Consider the following 20,603-nt stretch of genomic DNA (forward strand, 5'->3'; position numbering starts at 1 on the left):
CTTTCAGTTTCCTGGCCCTGACTGCCTCATTTTCACTATGGACATCAAGTCCCTGTACACTTCCATCCCCCATCAGGTAGGCCTTAAGGCTCTCTGGTTCTTTCTCAACAGACCCAACTAGTTCCCCTCCACCACCACCCTCCTCTGTCTGGCTGAACTGGTACTCACTCTCAACAACTTCTCTTTTGGCTCCTCCCACTTTCTCCAAGCTAAAGGTGTAGCCATGGGCACTCACATGGGCCCCAGCTCTGCCTGCTTTTTCGTCGGCTACATGGAACAGTCCATGTTCTAAACCTACACTGGTAATGCTCCCCAATTCTTTCTCCGCTACGTTGACGATGGCATTGGGGTTGCTTCCTGCACCCACGCTGACCTCATCAATTTTATTAGCTTTGCCTCCAACTTCCACCCTGCCCTCAAATTTACTTGGTCTATCTCCGACACCCCTCTCCCTTGTCTGGATCTCTCTGTCTCCATTTCCGGAGACTGATTAACCACAGACATCTTTAACAAACCCACTGACTCCCACAGTTACCTTGACTACACCTCTTCCCACCCAGTCACTTACAAGGATGCCATCCCCTTCTCCAAGTTCCTCCACCTCCAGTGCACCTATTCCTGTGATGAGGCTCTCCACTCCAGGACATATGAGATGTCGTCTTTTTTCAGTAAACAGGGTTTCCCTTCATAGAACATTACAGCACAGTACAGGCCCTTTGGCCCACAATGTTGTGCCGACATTTTATCCTGCTCTAATATCTATCTAACCCTTCCCTCCCACATAGCCCTCCATTTCTCTATCATTCATGTGGTTATCTAAAAGTCTCTTAAATGTTTCTAATGTATCTGCCCCCACAACCTCTGCCGGCAGTGCATTCCACGCACTCACCACTCTCTGTGTGAAAAACTTACCTCTGACATCCCCCTTACACCTTCTTCCAATCACCTTAAAATTATGGCCCCTCGTGTTAGCCATTTTCACCCTGGGAAAAAGTCTCTGACTGTCCAATTGATCTATGCCTCCTATCATCTTGTACACCTCTATCAAGTCACCTCTCATTCTCCTTCTCGCCAAAGAGAAAAGCCCTGACTCACTCAACCTATCCTCATAAGACAACCATCCACCACCATCAATGCAGCCCTTACCCGCATCTCCTCCATTTCCCACATGTCTACCCTCACCCCACTCCACCCCTCCCCTGACGTAACAGAGACAGGGTTCCCTTGTCCTCACCCACCAACCCACGAGCCTCCGCATCCAATACATCATTCTCCACAACTTCCGCCACCTCCAATGGGATCCCACTGCCAGGGCCATTTTGTGAGGTAAATTGTGAGGTCAAGAGTCCATCTTATCATACAAGTGGTCTGTTCGATATTCTTATAACAGCAGGATAGTTGTCCTCGACCCTGGTGATACATGCTTTCAGGCTTTTTTATCTTCTTCACAATTGGTGGGGGTGGGGAAGAAGAGAGAACATCCAGATTAGGAGGGGTCTTTGGCTGATTTTCCTGAGAGGTGATGGTGCTATGTACAAAATAAGTTGCACTACTATGTAAAGAACCAGTAACACTGAATGTACAGATGAACAACACAAAGAACGTAAAGAGCTTTGCACTGTGTTCATCTTTTGTATATATTTTTATTATGAAGTCTATTTTTGAAATTAAAAATATACACTATGTGCGAACACTACCAATGCATAGAACTGTTGACACTGTGAATGCATAGACTGAATGACACTTTGAATGTAAAGAGCCAATACACTGTGTTTTTGCATATATTTTTGTATACATGTATATATTGATCCCCTACGCCTTTTCTGGACCGTTCACCCATCCCCCAGTAGATCTGCTCTCCCCTCCTCCCCCACATCTGCCTATCGTTATCTTTTACCTTCACCACCACCTTGTGCCCATCCCGCCTCTGCCTTTCCCTCCCCCTCCTATATAATGGGCTTCCCCTTTTCCCATCTTCAGTCCTGAGGAAGGGTCTTGACCCGAAACAACGACCGCCTGCTTTTTCTCCACAGATGCTACCTGGCCTGCTGAGTTCCTCCAGCATCGTAGTGGTTCCTATGCACAGCACTGAGGAAGCCACCCCACGTGTTGCATCGGAAAGGATTGCACATAACTGTAATTGATTCCAGCAAGTATTTAAGAAAACAACAACATACATATGATTTCTCCCATCCCATCCCAGACCAGGATGTTATGAAACTTTTGCCGCAGCTCTTTTGTAACTGCACGGCGCGGCCCGCCCCCTTCGCCAGCCTCGGCCAATGGGCAGCGGCGCTCGCAGTCACGCGGCTGCCGCCCGGTCCCCTGCTCGAGGGCGCGCGCGTTCGCTCGCCAGTCAGTTGGTCGGGACATGTCGGGCGGGCGGAGCGGGGACGGCGTCTTCCCGCTGCCGAGTGAGGGGAGCTGGGGCTGTTATTGCTGCGGGGGCCGGGTGGTCGACTCGGCGGCCGTAGAGACACCCTGGGAATGCGGGGGGTTTGCCACTGCGGCGGCAGGTCGGGTGTCGGCCGAGCGGCTGCGGGAGGTGCTGGAGCGGTGCTCGCTGGCGGCGGGCTGCGGAGCCGTGCAGCTGGGCGGCCTGGTGGACTGCCTACTGCTCGGCTTCAAACGGCGAGCGGCGGGAGGCCCGAGCCCCGCCGCCGCCGGCCGCCTGACCCAAGCCAGGGACCTCCTGGACTGTGGCGGCTGCTGGCAGTCACTTGCTGACCCGGTCACTCTGCGCTGCGGCCACACCTGGTGCCGGCTGTGCCTCCTCTGGGATCCCCGGTGCCGGCTGTGCGGCGAGGAAGCGGCGGCGGCGCCGGGGATCGAGGTGCGGTCCCTGCGCTCCAACGTGATCCTGTCTCATCTTATGGCCAAGTGGTTCCCGGCCCAAGTGAGCCGTGCTCGGGACAACATCAGACTGGAGGAGTTGCTGGCCGAGGGTCGTTACCCCGAAGTGTTGGCCTTAGTGGGACAAGGGGAGTTAAGTGAGTATCGGGACGAGTGCGTGGTGTGTTTGGGGGCGGGTTAGTGAATGGAGTGGTTCTTTTCGGTGGATCCTTAGTGGGATTGCGTTCACCCGCTTACTGACCGGGAGCTGATCTCATTATGTAACAGTATGCCGACTACACCAGGGTTGCATAACCGAGGTGAAGTCATTGGCTGCGTGTGTTTTATAACAGGCTTTGGAGGGCCACTCGGCAGGAATTCGCCCCTTTAAGGAGGTTGGCGACGACTTTTAAATGTGCAATTTTTCTTCCAGTGAGCATTAAATTCACTCTCCAGGGCAACATCAGTCTGGTTATATAATCCCTTACAATTACTTATTATGAAACGGAATTTCTTCACTCACTTTCGAAATTCTCTACCCTGGGGGGAGATGGAGGCTCTGTCATGAGTTGCGTTCAAAACGAAAGGCCTTTTTATTAAGGAAAGGCAGGAAAATACTGATCTTATGGAGTTGACCTGCTTATCTTATGCAAAGTTTTTGTAGCTGTTTCAAACGGTGGCGTTGGAGTTCCAGCTACTCTGAGCTCTTTCTGTTGGTCATGGCATTTGTCCATCTTGTTTCATGTAATCAGATATGTCATATAATCAAATATGTTGTATAATTATGTTGGTGAGGATATTTCATCAAATTTGCTGCCATAACCAAAGCACAGAGTGCTGGTGGATCTCAGCGTGTCAAGCAGCATAGGTGTAGGCAAAGCAATGCTGAATGTTTCAGGTCGGAACCCTGCATCAGCACTGAGTGTCGGGGGTTGATGGCCAGTATCAAGAGATGAGGGAGGGGTGAGACGGGCTGGTCGGTGATGGTGGAACCAGGTGTGGTAGCGGATGGCAGATGGAGCCAGGTAGGGAGGTTAATGAATCTAGATAACGGGGGAGGTAGTATGGAAAAGATAGGTGGGCTGATAGGAGTGGGGAAAGGAACGGGGGGGGGGGGGGGAACGGGGTGGTTTACCTGAATATTAAGTGTTAAATTCGCGGAAGCATGATGTGGATTCTGGTGTTCTAGATATATTCTGTCTGGTAAACACAGAATTCTTGAATGTTGATCACTAGCCAGTGTGTTTTATGTAGATGGATATTTACATATCTGAAAGGTGCCAAGCATAACAAATGTGCAAGCTATTAATGTAAAATGTTTGTTAAAGACACGATAGGAAATGGAGTAGGAGCATGACTGTGCTACTCTGTGTATTGAGGTCTATAGCTGGTCTGATCTTTTGATTTACACATTTCTTACCTGATCCCATTAATTCTTGCTTTCTGGAATACAAAAATCTATCTCAGCCTTGTTAGTGATGGTCTGAACTAAAATATTAATCTTTATACTGAATTTTGAATGTCAAATACTATTTTGGATATTTAACACTACTTCTGCATTTCTTTAGAACCCAATGATGTTGCCTTACTGAGCTACAGGGCTGAATCATATGCTGGTCTTCAGCTATTCGAAGAAGCAATGGAAGATGTAGAAGCATTGTGTTCAAGAATGCCTGCTTGGCCGGAGGTAGGTTGTATTTTCAGCTTCTTTGGCAATACAATTTAGCCCAATTTAAATAAATTGATCAGTCCAATTCATCCCATCATATCTTCTACAGTCCTGTTTAGTAGGACCTATAAATCAAGGTAACTAAATCCAAGTTCTAAAAGGCTACTGTTTCTATACTAGTCTCTTTAGACAGGTACATGAATAGGAAAGGTTCAGAGGGATATGGGCCAAATGCAGGCAAATGGGACTAGCTTGGGTAACTTGGCAACTTGTTTGACATGGACAAGTTGGGCCAAAGGGCATGTTTCTGTGCTGTATAACTCTGACTCCATGAAATGTTGCATTATCTTCACATCTTTTGAATGAAGAGAAAGTTTCAACTAACTGTTTTGGTAGTTTAGCTGGGTGTTTAAAATTTCATGTTTCTCCAAGGAAGAGCTGGAATTTCTACTGTTGTTCCATGTGCTTTAATATTTGCCTTTTTTTGGATAAGACAATAGCTGTTCAGTCTTGCTCTGAAACAAGATAATTAAAATCCATCTCCATAGTTTTTCCATCTCCCTTGCACTTCCAATATACCCAAATTTCAGTGGTAACATTCCTGTCCTTGAAATCAAAGACACTTTTTAATCTTTAGGCATTAGGAAGCTGAAATTTTTAATATGCACTGAATCCACATCAGTCTAATTGCTAAAGTACAAATAGTTAAAGCATCATGTTAATGTTGTGCTTGCCAGTGCCAAAAGTTCAGTGAGTAATCTAAGAATTAAATGTTTTCACTGTGCATCAAAATATTAAGTAGACATTAAGTCAATATTGAAACTTTTTAGTGGTGTAATTTAAAAATAGTTATTGGGGGGTATGTAAAAGTACTATTGGAATTACGTAAGTTTTAGCTATAATCTAGCTAAAGTTTTTCAGTTCAGATCCAAGTGTAAATAATGTTATAGGATTTTTAGTTAATGGGAATTCTAAATAATATTTGGGTATTGTCTTGCTAAAATTGAAAGTAAAAGATATGTTACAAAGCACATTTCAGCTTTCACAATACACTTAAAGGTTTGTTGTTGTAACATAGTCTTGCCATTCTCTTTTTTTAAAAGAAATCGTAAATAGTGTAAATATCAGTTAATCTTATTTCCTATATGTAAAATGTATTCCACTGCTGAACAATTATTTTACATAGTCTATAAATAGTGAAACAAGAAATGAGAGGTTATGATTCAAATTCATTGTGCAAGTATTTCAAAACTTGGGTGCAATGATTATGTAAATACTTGAATTTTGAAACAGCTATCTAGAAAGGAAGTTGCATTGGAAAATGGACTTGAAATTCAAGTCAGAAGTTTGTTACTGAATGTTTACAGTCCGAATTGCAGTAGCCTTTGCATGTTAACCTCTAAAAGTTTATTTAAAAACTGTTTTAACTCTTTCAGGGATACTTTAGAAAAGCTAGAGTGCTGTATTCAATGGGTCGAGTTGATGAAGCCATACAGTCATTTCTTCAGTGTTTGGCTTTGGATGAAAATTTTACTCCAGCAAAAGTACAATTGGAAAAGGTAATGTTCTTCTGCAATTTTAAAGACTTTATAGTTGATATGAATCGATTGTTTTGGTGGCTGGTGCTGTTTTTGAGGCACTAAATGCCCTCCAGGCATTTTCCTAATCTTTATGAATGATTTAAATGAAGACAATATAGAAATTCATTATTTTGGTATGCATGACATTTTCTTTTAAAGAACTTGCACTGTGGTGCATGGCTTCGAGGACCTAGGTGCTGTCTATGTGGAGTACATTCTCTCCAGGGGTTTCCTGAGTGGGTTTCTTCCCACATGCCAATATCTGTCTGTAGGTTAATTGGCAGCTATAAATTGTCCATTAGTGTAGGTTAATGGCAAAAAAGAATCAGAGGAGTTGATGGGCATGTGTGAGGAAAGAATAAATTGCAGGGATACAGGGAAATAAGGAGCGGCAGAATGGAACTAATGGGATTATCCTGTTAATTTGAATGACATGTCCTGTGTCTTTATAAGTATCCTGATTACTTTCAGATTGTAACATCATGTTTATTCACAAATAGATTTTATCTTATTTGTTGTCACCTGGTCCTGAGAATGTCAAAGAAGAATTACTGCACAGTAGGAATAAAGATTTGACAGTGCAATTGTCTACTGCTGTTGACTGCTGTAAAATACTGTCATATTCAACCAAGCTGAAAAATGAAGTGAGTTTCTTGATTTTTATTTTTTGCATATTAAATTGTTATGCTTTTATTCATTGGCTGTATTCATTTTTTTGTGCAATTTAGTCTTTCTGCATTTTGACCTTTCTAGCATTTCACTGATATTGATTGTGTTAATAATTCGGTGCACGTCAGCTGATTGCACTAATAATATTTTGTTGTGAATCAGCAGATATCAAATGCATCAAACACTGCGAAGGGAGAGCGTGTATGTCTGAATCAGACAGAATTGGTTCAGTTGCCACATTCGGTGGGGAAGACTGTTGGATTGAAAAGGATTTCTTCAGCTCCACTACTTTCAAGCCAAGAGAAAACGGTTAACATGAAAAGAAAACTGTCTTTCAGTGATCAGGAAATAAGGGATGCTGTCAATTGGAAGAATAAATACCAAAAGCAGGGTCTGTTGTTCATTGAATTTTATCCTGCAAGTTTACAGAACTTGTGCTGTTATGCACCTTTAAACTTGGCACCTAAAACTCCTTTAGGTGTAAAAGTGAAATCAATGCTCTCTTCATATCTAACTTGTAACTGCTTAATTAATGTGACTTTAATATTTCTTAATACTTTATATAACTACAGAGTCAAAACAGGAGCAAGGTGTGATTTTTTTTTTTCCCTTTTTGTATTTTGAGGTTTTTAAACTGTTAGATTGTTATGTAATTATGGAAATGAGGCATGTTGCTCTTGCACAGGGCTTTGTCTAGCACTCAAACAGGGAAAACTACTGTTATGCAAATCTGCTAAGATTTAAGTAAATGTGAATTGATGCATTTAATTATTGACAACCATCTTGTCATACAAAGTAGTCCTGTTGAGCTGTAAAATTGATCAATGGAGAGATTTAGCCTCATAAAATTTAAAATTTACCTGTCTTTATTTAGATACCGAACAACTGTGCCATTCATCATGTTCTGAGAGTACAATACCAAAAGATCTGATAGATGCATCAGATTTTGAATGTCCTCTTTGCATGAGGTAAGAAATAGTCAATGCAAATGCCCAATTAAGAAATGTCAATGTGTGCTAGTTGTTCTAAGTTTTAAGCACCTGCATCAGAACTGAAATATTTTCAACCCAGTAAATAAGTAGATGGGTAAGAGTACTCACATGGGTTATCCATGTATTTTAGGGTTTAGTTTTTTGCTTTTTAAAAAAATCATAATTTTTTTTGCTCCAAGATGACTTGTAATTGGTTGCTCAAAATTATTTTGGAAATTTTAGCTCCCCTCTACTTTTGCTTTCACTCCCACCACCACCCCCCCCCCCCCCACCCCGAAGCCTTTACCTATTTTGTTGTTTTTTTTGCCTCTTCTTCATTTGCTTTTAGCTCCTTCAATTTCCTCCTGTACCTTTAGTGTTTTCTATATATGACTTGGTCTACTTGGACTCTAATTGCTTCATGTCTTAATATAGTAATTACTTTGTAGTCCATTTTTTTTTATTTGAATATTTCCTCTTGCTAGGCACTCAGACAGAATTATCTCCTTTATCATCCTTTGATATTTGTTAGTCCAGCATACTTGTTTTTGGAGAATAGTCATAATTGGTATTGAATTTGGTAACATTTATTTGCTCCACGTAATTTCCAATTCTACAGCAACTGTTCTCCTTGGGTAACATAGTGGCACAGCTAGTAGACCTGCTGCCTCAGCTCAAATAGCCTTTGTTTGATCCTGACCTCCAGGACTCTACATATGAGTTTGCATGTTTCCTGTGATACGTGGGTCTCCTATATGCCCATAAATGTGCAGGTTGATACGTTATTTGGCCACTCTGAATTTCCCCAGTTGTGGATGGTTGAATCTGGGAGGGGTTGATAGAAATATGGGGAGAATTGGTTTCAGGGAAAATTAGTTGGGGAACGGGATTGAGAGCTGGGTAGGCTTTAAGAAAATATGGAATGGAAACTTGTTATGATGGGCAGTGATGGATGTTCTAATTTCCTTTGACCAAATGTATTTTTGTTCTATCTTGAAGTTATCTATTGCTTCATTGTACTTTGTACTCTATGCCGCTTTTTATTTTGGCTTTAATGCTTATGGAAAATTGTACTACTTTGCTATTCATTTCACAGTTCTATCTCTATGGATTCAGTCTCAGCACACCCCCTAACATTCCTTTATCTCAATGTAATCTTTATCTTGGCAACCTTTCCCTCCCCATCTCTTTTATGACCAGATTGAGTGGATTTTGCCTGACCAGGCCCCAGTCTGGCCATGTACACACTTACCTTGGCTGGTTGTGGAGTGTTCATGTGCATTGTTTTGTCTTATTTGGATTTTTTTAAATGTGTCTTTACATTGGAGTTTCAGTAAGCAGCTGTACTTTTTATTCATTGCAACTAAATGGGGTTCAATGGTTGTCACCAGACTAGTAATGCAAATACCAGAGTTGAAATCCTACCACAGCAGCTATGGAATTTTGAATTCAGTTAATAACCTGGAATTTTAAATAAAAAAAAGTACACCTTAATAATAACCATAGAAACTACCAAGATTGTGAACCAAAAAACCATCCTTATCTGGATGGTCTTTTGACTCCAGATCTACAGGAATGTGGTTAAATCTTAAAGTGCCCTTGGAAATGCCTTATTGTGCCTATTGTTGTAATTGCCTTGAGGGGCAAATATGAATGGGCAATAATTACTGTTCTTCCCATTGATGCCCAGATCCCAGAAAATATAGAATGAAAAACTAATTCATGTAATATTTGGTTCTAAATGTGCTTTTTCTCCCCTGAATTTTGACATTGGCAGATTGTTTTTGAAGCCTATCACTACACCGTGTGGCCACACCTTCTGTAAAGGCTGTTTGGAACGAAGTTTGGACCATAGCCCTATGTGTCCACTATGTAAAGGTAGTCTAAAGGAAGTAAGTTTAATACCATGATGCTTATGTCTTGAGGTTATTATTTAATATTAACAGTGTCATTCATTTAAGAGGAAAATGTGCATATTGTCTTTATTGGTTTAAGGTATACCATCAAATTCTAAATGAATATTAAGGGCCTCCAATTTATTTCTACCAATTGGATGCATCCATTTGGCAATTTAGTGATTACTTACAACCCTTAGTTACAGTGGAAGGCTGCCAATCTTTTCTCAATTAGATTAGGAAAGTATACCCTGAATTCAAAAGTTAGACAGCTCTGATTCATGTAGTCATGATCTCAAAGATCCAGGTACTTATGTTGAGGGATAGAACATGCCCATTGTAGCACTAAGCACCCAAATCTGGGTATTGCCACCAGATATGGAGTAAACTCTACTCTGCCCCAGCAGTTTGCCTTGATAAATACTGTAACTAAAGAGCAGTTCTTATTACACCATTATATTGTTTCGCACCAAGTGCCTTAGTGAGATGAGCATCATTCTTTTGCATTTACAACATTTTTGTATTCTGAATATGAAGAGCTCATTTGAATCTGCTTAAGCTTATTTCATGTGGATTCTGCTGTTTGTTGTAAGAGTTCCTTGTCAATTTGTTTGGGCTAGATTTGAGTCCAGATGCTAGTGGTCAAATGTTAGTATCTCATCATTGTTATCCAATATACTAGACCTTTTGTTCAACGATTCTAAAGAATGATTCACACTGAACAAAATATAACTGAGAAACAGTAAAGCATTTTCAGTGCTCTAGATGAACTTGAGTTCCTATATTCTTTCCACTGCAAGTTCCTTTCATGAAATACTAATCCATGGACTGAGAGCATTGTCTCTTGGTAGAATGTCAGATGATTAAAAATTGGATGTGGAAAAATTTCATAGTTCAGTGTTATGAATTCTGGTTCTATGCTTCAGATGTTGAGTTCAAGATTACAGTCTTTGGTACAAAGGAAATTGAGGAATATGGGAATTGAGATGTTTTCACTTGCACCTTATTGAAGAGAGCAGGCTTGAAAGGCTTTCTGGCCATGTTCCATTTGCAAGGCTATCACTGTCTTTAGCTACTATAATCAGACATCTTTAATTCATTGAGGCCCCTTTTAAGTACTGGGGGAATTATGTGGTACAGTAATCTTGTCATCAAAACTACTATTCTTTATGGACTGATTGAATGGCTTAGTGATTCCATTTGGAATACAGACTATATTCTGATGCTGCACTGGATGGGTTGGAGGTGTGCAGGAAATAACAAGGCTAACCACAATGAATGGGGCTTTCTAAGGTGATCAGAGGTTGTTGACTCGAACTGCAATCTGGAAAACATTGCTGAAGTGCATGATTGCTGCCTTTCCATTTTTAATTGAACAAGCTTTGTTGTTTAAACTTCTGTTCAAAACATTTTGTAGTGTAGCTATGGTGAACATAGAATAGCATGGTACAGGAACACACTTCACTCGATGTGTGTGATGGCCATGGTGCCAATGTAAATTGTACATCTACCTGCATGTGGTTCATGTCTTTTCTCTACCCCCAATTCCCTGTCTGTTCATCTGCCCATCCAAATGCCCTAAACTCCTTTTAAATGTTGCTATAGTTTCTGCTTTCACCACTTCCCCTGTCAGTGCATTCTAGGCACATGGTATTCCCTGTGTTTTCAAGAAAAAACTTGCCCTTCACATCTCCTTAAACTTTCCCCCTCGCCTTAAAGCTATGCCCTCTAGTACTCGACATCTCTACCTCGAAAAAAGAAATCTATGTACCCTATCTCTACCTCTCAGAATTTTATATACTATCAGAATGCCCTTCAGCCTCTGACGCTCCAGAGAAAACAATTCATCGTTGTCCAACCTCTTCCTATAGCTAATACACTGTATTCCAGGCAATATCGTGGTGAATAACTTCTGCACCCTCTCCGAAGCTTCCACATCCTGTAATGTGACCAGAACTTCACACACAATACTCCAAATATGACCTAACCAAAGATTTTTTTTATATACAGTGGCAACATGATGTCCTGACTTAATGCACTAACCGACTTTACCACTCTATCTGCTTGTGTTGACACTTTTGGGGAGTACCGGACTTGGACTTCAAAATCCCTCTGTACATCAGTGCTCCGAAGGGTCCTGCCATTTATTGATACCTTCTTACATTTGACCTCTCAAAGTGGAACACCTCGCATTTGTCTGGAGTAAACTCCATCTGCCGTTTCTCTAGAGCAACACAAAATGCTGGAGGAACTCAGTGGGTCAGGCAGCATCTATGAGGGGAAATGGACAGCTGATGTTTCAGGTCGAGACCCTTTATCAGGACTGGATGCAGTCTGACAACTTGTCTCAATATCCACAACTCTAATTTTTGTGTTGTCTGCAAACTTGCTGATCAGCCCACCTACAATTTTGTCCAAATCATTTGTAAATTTCACAAACGAGAGGCCCCAGCACTGATCCATGCAGAACACCACAGGCCACAGACCTCCAGTCAGAATAACACCCCTCCAACACTACCCTGTCTTCCATGACCAAGCTAATTTTGAATCCAATCTCCATGGATCCTATGTGCCTTAATCTTTTGGACCAGCCTGCCATGAGGGACCTTGTCGAATGCTTTACTAAAATCCATGTATACAGCATTGCCCTACCTTCATCAATCATCTTTGTCATCTCAAAAAAAACTCAATCATGCTTGTAAGACCTGATCTCCCCCATCACAAAGCCTTGCTGACTCTCTCTAATAAATTCATGCTTTTCCAGATGTGAGTAGATCCAATACCCAAGAATCTTTAATTTCCCTACCACTTTTATAAGACTTGTTGGCCTATAATTTCCTGATTTTTATATTTTATATATATATATATAAAAACGGCAAATAGATGTTGAGTAAAAAGGTACCAAATGTCTGCTGCCAAGCTGGCTAGTCTATATCACTCTAACCAAACAAATGATTGAGGACCCTATGCAGAAATTGCTGGCTTCTACTTAAGACGAACACTATATTTTGCATGTAATTAAGTTTAAACATAGTATAGGAGGTGCAATTATCTTAACTGGAAAATGGAAAAGTTGCGCAGCTTTCAGTTTGACGTGCTAAATGTTTACTATGTAACAAATGGCTGCCCACCATTTATACATGAGGTACCAATGCTGCACATAAAACATCTCCTGATGTCATTGATTAGAATGGTAAACTTGGCATTCAGTGATATCAATTGCTTTTCAAATAAATGAGTGAATGAATTTAAGTCAATTAATGGTATTAAAGCACAAGTGCAAGGAAAGAGTCTTTTTTCATAATGTTATTTCTCTTTAGTATCTTGAAAGTAGGAACTACAGTGTTACCTGTATATTGGAAGAATTAATTGCAAGGTACCTTCCTGAAGAATTGTGTGAAAGGAAAAGGGTTCATGATGAAGAAACTGCTGAACTAGTTAAGTAAGTTGGTGCTAACTACGAATGTTGTTCTATTGTACCTGTCTTAGGAAAGGTCTTTTTTAAAAAAAAACAAAAGTGATGTACATTCACGATGATGCTATTAGGAAAGAGACACTGAAGGAATTTGGGAATGATACTTTGTTCTACAAGAACTGATGCTAAAAAGATTTTTTTATATCCATTTGAAAGAACTGACAAGTGTTTGACACACCCAAAAGCTTTTGGCTCCAGCAATGCAGCTTCCTGTCAATGTTGCACTGGGGTGTCAGCCAAGCTTCAGTCTCTGAAGGTGAGCTTAAAGCCATAATCTTCTGATTTAGGCAAGAATACTGCCCACAGACCCACAAGTGATTCTACTTGTCATCAGGTTGGGACAGAGAATAATTTATTTAATGTATGTAAATCAAATTGTGTGCTTGTTAACGGAAATGTAAGCTAGGGAATGTATTCCACATCATTGCCCTTACAGCTCTTGATTATTTTTCAGAGATGCATTAGAATAGACCTTCAGAAGTTCACAATATTTCTTTGTCACTGGCAGTCAGTTGTAATTGATATCTCTCCACACAAGTATTCAATTCAAAAATGAACTGATTTTGAGTTTTTGTGAGTGAGAACCTGAATGTATGAACAGGTACTGATATTCTTTAGTCAATTTTGCATGAGGAGAATGTGAAGTTTATTCATTGATTTTTTTTTTTTCCCTTGACCTTGTATGGAGTGATGGAACTGAAAAAGAAAAGTAGACGATTCATGGATACTACAGTTTAATTCCCTTTTCTTTTTCAGTTTAACCAAGAATGTTCCTATTTTCGTATGCACAATGGCATATCCTACTGTGCCTTGCCCGCTTCATGTTTTTGAGCCACGGTATAGGCTTATGATTCGAAGATGCATTGATACGGGTACAAAACAGTTTGGAATGTGCATCAGTGACCCACATAAAGGGTATGTTTAAAACCAATTATGACTTCTTGTTGTTCCCTGATACTGGTTGTCTGTTTTCCATGACATGCTTCAAAAAATAGTTTAATCAAAATTTGAGATATTGAGCCTAACAAAGATGTCAAAATGTTATGGAACAGCAAAGGGTTTTTGGGTACAAGTTTTTAGTATGTAATGTTGAAGGTGGATTGATTTTTTTTCTTTAAGGGGGAGAAAATGAAATTCTAGTTTTAATCACCAAAGATTTGAATGTAAAATCCTGAACTGTTGCTATTGCTCTCCTACCTTGCCACAGTACATTACCTTGGCTAGGTTACCCTAGGGCACAACATCCATACCTTAGTTATAGTTTTACAGCATAGAAATGGGCCCTTTTGTCCACTGCATCTATGCTGATCATCTTGCCTATCTATACTAATCCCACTTTCCTGTATTAATTCCACATCCCATTATGCCCTGCTCATTCAAGTGTCGGTCCAGATGTCATTGAAACATTGTTACTGTTCCTGCCTCCACCACTCCCAGATACCAACTAATCTGTGTGTGTGTGTGTGTGTGTGTGTGTGGGGAGGGGGTGGGGGGTGGAACTTGACCCTCAGATCCCCTTTAAACCTTCTCCTTCTCACCTGAAGACTATACCCTCTAGTTTTAGATACTCCTACCATGGAAAACAGACACTGGCTCTCTACCCTATCTGTGCCACTCATAATTTTATATACCTCTATTATGTCACTTTTACTCCAGAGAAAACAAACTTGGCCTATTGAATCTTTCTTGATAACTCAAGCCCTCCAATCTAGGCAACATCCTTGTGAATCTTTTCTAGACCCTTTCTAGCATTAGCACATCTTTCCTGTAGTGTAGCGACCAGAACTGCAGACAATACTCCAATCTAGTCTAACCAATGTTCTGTACAACTGTAACATGATGTCCGAACTGCTATACTCACCGTTTCATTGATGAAAGCTAGCATGCCATACGCCACCTTCACCCAGTCTACCTGTGTCTCCACTTTTCAGGAGCGATTGTACATTTTTTCTCCCCAAGATTTCTGAAATAACATTCCCCAGGGCCTTGCCATTCACTGTGTATTAACAATAAGCCAAACATTACATCCAAGTTGAGAGCAGAAGTAGGCCAGTCAGTCCCTTGAACCTGCTCTGCCATTTAATAAGGTGATGGCTGATCTGATTGCAGTCTCATCCTGCTTTCCAGTCTTCCCACTGTAACCTTTCTTCTCCTTGTTTATTAAGAATCTCCCTTAAAAATATTCAGATTCCTCCCGTCATCCTTTGAGAGTCATGCATCTTGAAACTCTTCTCAAAAAATTTCTCCTTTTTTTTTAGAAATGGGAGGCCCCTCTCTTTTAAACAGTGAGCACTTGTTCAAGATTCTCTCACAAGAGAAAACATCCTCTCCACACTGCAAGACCCCTCAATTTTGTTTTTGTCCCTTTCGCCCATTCTGGGTGCAGGTTTATAAACTTCTGCACTGCTTCCATCCATAATGTCCTTAAACAAGGATACCAGTAATTTTCACACTATTCCAGGTAGATCTTGCTAATGCTCTGTATAACTGAAGCTTAACCTCCCTATTTTTGTATTAATTTCCCTGAGCAATAAACAATAGCATTGTTTTCCCAATTACTTGATATACTTGTGTAACAGCCTTTTGGAAATCATGCACTAGGACATTCAGATCTCTCTGCATAAGTGCTCAAATATAATATGCTCCTTGTTTTTGATGCCAAAATAAATTCATTTTCCCACATTTGCCAGATTTTTGCCCAGTCATTGACCTATACTTTCTTTACTTTGTTTAGAGAACAAATGGAGATTACAATTTATTTTACAACCCATCTGTGTGTAATTAGCAAATTTGGTCACCTCCATTGATGGAAAGTTCATCCCAGAAACATGGAAGATAATAGGAGCAGAGTGTGCTATTTGGCCCTATAAACTTGCTCCACAATTCAGTATGATCCTGGACTATCCTCTATCTCGTACCATATTTCTGCTCTCTCTCTCGTAGTATCTGTTCTCTTTTTTGTTTAGAAATCAATCTATCTTTGCTGCACTCCCTCCATGACAAGTGTGCTCCTTTTTGGGTGAGGAGACAAAACTGCACATAATACTCCAAGATGGTTTCATGAAGCCCTGTAATTGTAGAAAGGCATCCTTGCACCTGTACACAATCCATTTGCATTGAAGGCTAACATACCATTTGTCTTAACTGCTTGCTGCACTTACATATTTGCTTTAAGCATTTCGTGTACAAGATCACCCAGTTGCCTTTGCTATCCCAATCTATTACCATTTAAATAATACTCCACCTTTGTTTGTCCTACCAAAGTGGATTAACTTCATGTAATGCTGCATTTTCCATGTACTTGCCCACTCATTCAACTTGTCTAAATTGCAACTCATCCAATCTCATGCATGAAAAAAATTCCTAACATTATTAATACAAATTACTGGGGTTCAAACAGTGACCCCTGCCATCCTGAAAGTCTCACTTAATTCCTACTATTTTGAGTCTATCAGCCAATTTCAAATTCATGCCGATACATCACTCCCAATCCCACAGTAATTCTGCACACTAGTCTCTTAAGTGGAACTTTGTCAAAAGCCTTCTGAAAATCCAAATGTCTTCTCCATTGGTTCTCATATATTCTACCAGTTACATCCTTAACCTCCCTGTAATTTGTCAAAAATTTCCTTTTTGTAAATCCATGTGCTCTTTGTCTAATCCCATTGATAATTTCTAAGTTTATCACATGCTTCATGATGTCCTCTAGCGTTTTCCCTATAATTGATGTTGGGGTAACCAGTTCGTAGATTATTTTTTTAAAATCATGAGGTTACATTTGCAACCCTTCAGTTTGCAGGAACAGTTCCATAATCCAATTAATTTAGTAACGTGTGTTTAAAGTATTTGTCGTGGCAGTAAAGAATCAGTGTGCATCCCCTGAGTTTACGGTAGTCTCACTGTTGTAGTTAGATTTGTTTTTAACAGCACAGGGCCTGGAAGTTGTATAAGATTATGAAATTGCATCTTTGTAGCAGCAATTGCAGTGGATGTTCTTCCATGTTTATTTTAAAAAATTTGAGGTTTAAAATTTTGGAGTTCAGCCACTGCAAAGTAAGCAAATTTCATAACTGTTACCATAATTTATAAAGCATCATGCAAAATCGTTATGGTTCTTTATGCCTGTGACACTTGATATGTGGACATCTTAAATGGAGAATAACACAATCGATAGCATGTTCTATGTTTTATATTAGAAAAGTGGTAAAATATGCAATATCTATTTTTAACATCCCAGATTCTTACATGAAAGTGATTTCCATTGTTTATAGATTTACTGACTATGGCTGTATGTTACACATAAGAAGCATTCACTTCCTTCCTGATGGGCGATCGGTTGTGGATACTGTTGGAGGAAATTGTTTTAAAGTTTTGGAAAGAGGACAAAAAGATGGATATTACATTGCCAATATTGAATACTTAAAAGATGTAAAGGTAAAAATTATTTGGAGCATTTACTAACATGGTAAATTCAAGTGTGCAATGCTGTGGGTCTCCATTAATTTCAATGTATGGAAAATACAATGTCCCCAGTTCAAATTTTTGTCTGAGTAAAACTCTACTGGAACTGTTTCTAAACTTTCTATCTTTACTCTCCTGAAAAGAGCTTTTATATGCCTTTTTCTTTTTTAAAAAAACACTAACATAAAAGCTTCTCATCCATTAGCATAGGCATTTGCCCACTCCCCATCAACATATCATGGCTGAAGTGTGTTCTGTCCATGGGATGCATTTTGAGAGTGGTAAAATTTCATTAGCATCTTCCAAACCCACACCTTCATTAGAAGAGCAAGTAGGAAAATGGAGATTCCGATCATTTCCAAATATTTACTACTGATCCAATTCTGTAGGAGCACATTCACTACTCAGATCGTGGTGGTTTGTGAAAGGGTCTTTTGTCCTGGCATTAATCCATGTCTCTTTAAACTGCTGGTCGTTTCTTTAGCTGCATTTCTTGTAACTTATACAATTGGTGTTTTAGACACTGCAATAAAATGAAAGCAACTGTTCATGCATCTTATTTTCACAATGATGATATTGTAGTTAACCTGAGCTTTGTTTTTATCTTGTTTATGAGCATTATATGCTTTGTTGGATCAGTTGGTGTACAGATATGCTTGACTGATTTAAATAGTTGGCATGTCTGTCTTTGTTTTCAGCATTGTCTATACCACTGACCGGCATTGTATTGGGAAAACTAACTTTAAAAGTCAATGTTTAAATGTGTTTACAGGTCACAGGAAAGGAGCTGGGTAAGCTGGTGGATCTTCATGATGAGGTATATTTACAAGCCTGCAACTGGTTTCAAAACCTGAAGAGTAGATTCCGTAGTCAAATCCTCCAGCATTTTGGACCAATGCCAGAGAGGGAAGAAAATATACAGGTATTGCACATAGGAAGTAGAGTGCTTGATATAGATGCAAGGATGAATTGTTCTGTACTTCTATGTTCTCTGTAGTATTAAATTCAAGAAGTTGTAATGAATTTGGGCTCTTCAAATTCTAACCTTTATTGATACAACCCACAGTAAAAGCAGCTAAATATACTGCACCAGAAGTTCATTAAATAAGACTTCTACGAAATTCACTTGTTATAAGGTTGATGTTATTTCATATAGTACCAGCTCACTATTTAACTATTATGTAGCACAATTATAAATTACTTGATAATCTAGGTTCCATGGCATTTTACATGAAAATTCAAACAGCTGTTATTAGGGAAGAGATTTGAGTGAAAAAATGCATTAAAAATGTGGGGCAGAAAGAGGGTTTTAAAATGAAAACTTAGATGACAAGGCTGAAAGATGTGCTAAAAGTGAGGTGATGGTGAGTGACAAGCAGTAATGGAATGGAGGATGTCAGGTTTTAAACATGTTCCATTTGTCACACTTTAAACATGAAGTTAACTGAATTTTGAAATTGTGGTGTCTGTATAAGCTTTCATCTTGAGGTAGATCAGTTGGTTTAAATAGCCATACAAAACAATTTAGTGCCTTGGCAGAAGTTAAATATATTCGGTCACATCTCATTGCTGTTTATGGAGCTTTTGATTTTTATAACTTTGCTGCTATATTGCTCTACATTTTATCAGTGATCATAACTTGAAGTACTTGTCAGCTGTAAAATATTTTGGGACATTCCAAGGTTGTGAAATATGTATAAATGCAAATGTTTTCCTAATATTATTGTGCTTAGGGACCTCCAAATGGACCTGCTTGGTGTTGGTGGCTTCTAGCTGTTCTTCCTGTGGATCCCAGATACCAGTTATCTGTGCTGTCCATGACATCCTTGAAAAATCGCTTAATTAAAATTCAGAATATTTTGACGTATTTCTCCAGTGCAAGATATCAACCCAAGTGAAAATCCAAATGGACTTTATTAAAAGATCACCTAATTTTCTTGAATGACTAGCTACGTTTTCATATGGCTCAGAGTAAGAAAGAAAGGAAATGTAAATATGCTGTAAATGGGAAGAAAACCTGTCATTTATTTTCGGCCAAGAAAGGTTGTAATAAACCATTTTTGAATGGATGTAATTCCATGATATTTGTATTTTTTTTTGAAGTTGTACCAATTTGGATACTGCTTGAGTGAATTCAATACTTGTAGGTATGTCCTGAACTCTGAGCAATATAGTTATCATAAACTTGAATGGATATATCTGATTTGTTGGAGCCTATTCTGACCTGACTGAATCTTGTTAAGTGGTGGCTCCATGTGTTCAGGCAGGCCTCTGCTATTTGCCAGACTGCTTCCTTTGTTACGCAGTCAACTTGTTGACCATGGGAGCTTTCCCAATTGCCCTTATCTGTTGATGCCATATGTCCACTTTGAGGCCAGAGTAATTGTATAATGGTCAGAAGGAGGAACTCTGGCTGGATTTGTTTCTCCTTTCTTGTTGCTATTCAGTAAAGTAAGCAAGGGAACAAAACAAGGCATCAATGATTTATTACCCCAATGTGCAAACAATGCATATCACTAGGATTCTAGATTCTCTTAATGATACCTTTTGACAAATACAAAAAAACTAGAATGTATCACTGTGCTATGCAGTTATAATTGTTTCATTACTTAAGGTTTTAATTACAATAAATAAGTAACTAACCTCAAAATGGCTGGATGCTTTTAAGATTTGGGTTTATATAAATTCAGTATAGCTTAAATTTAGCTAATGTATTTGTTTGCTTATAAGTGAACTATTAAGCTGTTTTTGTTTTAAAAAGCGAAATTCTGTCCACTGGTTACAGTACACTTGGTCATGTGATGGTTTGTATTTTTGCTCCATGAGTTTGTAATTTTCCAGATTTTAAATGCTGACATAGTGTAATTATGCCAGGTGTTGACTTCCTCATCTGTAAACTACTTGTAAAAGATTTCTACAAAATTCCATCTAGCTTGTATATTTTTGAATAAAATGTCAAAAATTAGAAAACTATGTAGTCATGTTGCTTATATAAAATCAAGGAGGTTCATTTCACTGTGTGCCTAAAACTTAATCTTGATATATTTTTCT

At 39.4% G+C, this 20,603-nt stretch overlaps 1 protein-coding gene across 1 annotated transcript; it reads left to right on the forward strand.

Annotated features, from left to right (window-relative positions):
• Positions 1–2,202: 2,202 nt before the first annotated feature.
• Positions 2,203–20,522, forward strand: lonrf1l (LON peptidase N-terminal domain and ring finger 1, like). The gene is made up of 12 exons (XM_052031987.1): positions 2,203–2,990; positions 4,401–4,519; positions 5,938–6,060; positions 6,582–6,725; positions 6,916–7,141; positions 7,625–7,718; positions 9,499–9,613; positions 12,937–13,058; positions 13,848–14,006; positions 17,363–17,525; positions 18,325–18,474; positions 19,286–20,522. The coding sequence occupies exons 1-12, from the start codon at positions 2,372–2,374 to the stop codon at positions 19,448–19,450; spliced, it is 2,199 nt and encodes a 732-aa protein (XP_051887947.1). The 5' UTR covers positions 2,203–2,371; the 3' UTR covers positions 19,451–20,522.
• Positions 20,523–20,603: the final 81 nt, after the last annotated feature.

This window comes from Pristis pectinata, chromosome 2, assembly GCF_009764475.1.
Source record: "Pristis pectinata isolate sPriPec2 chromosome 2, sPriPec2.1.pri, whole genome shotgun sequence".
Lineage (NCBI taxonomy): Eukaryota > Metazoa > Chordata > Chondrichthyes > Rhinopristiformes > Pristidae > Pristis > Pristis pectinata.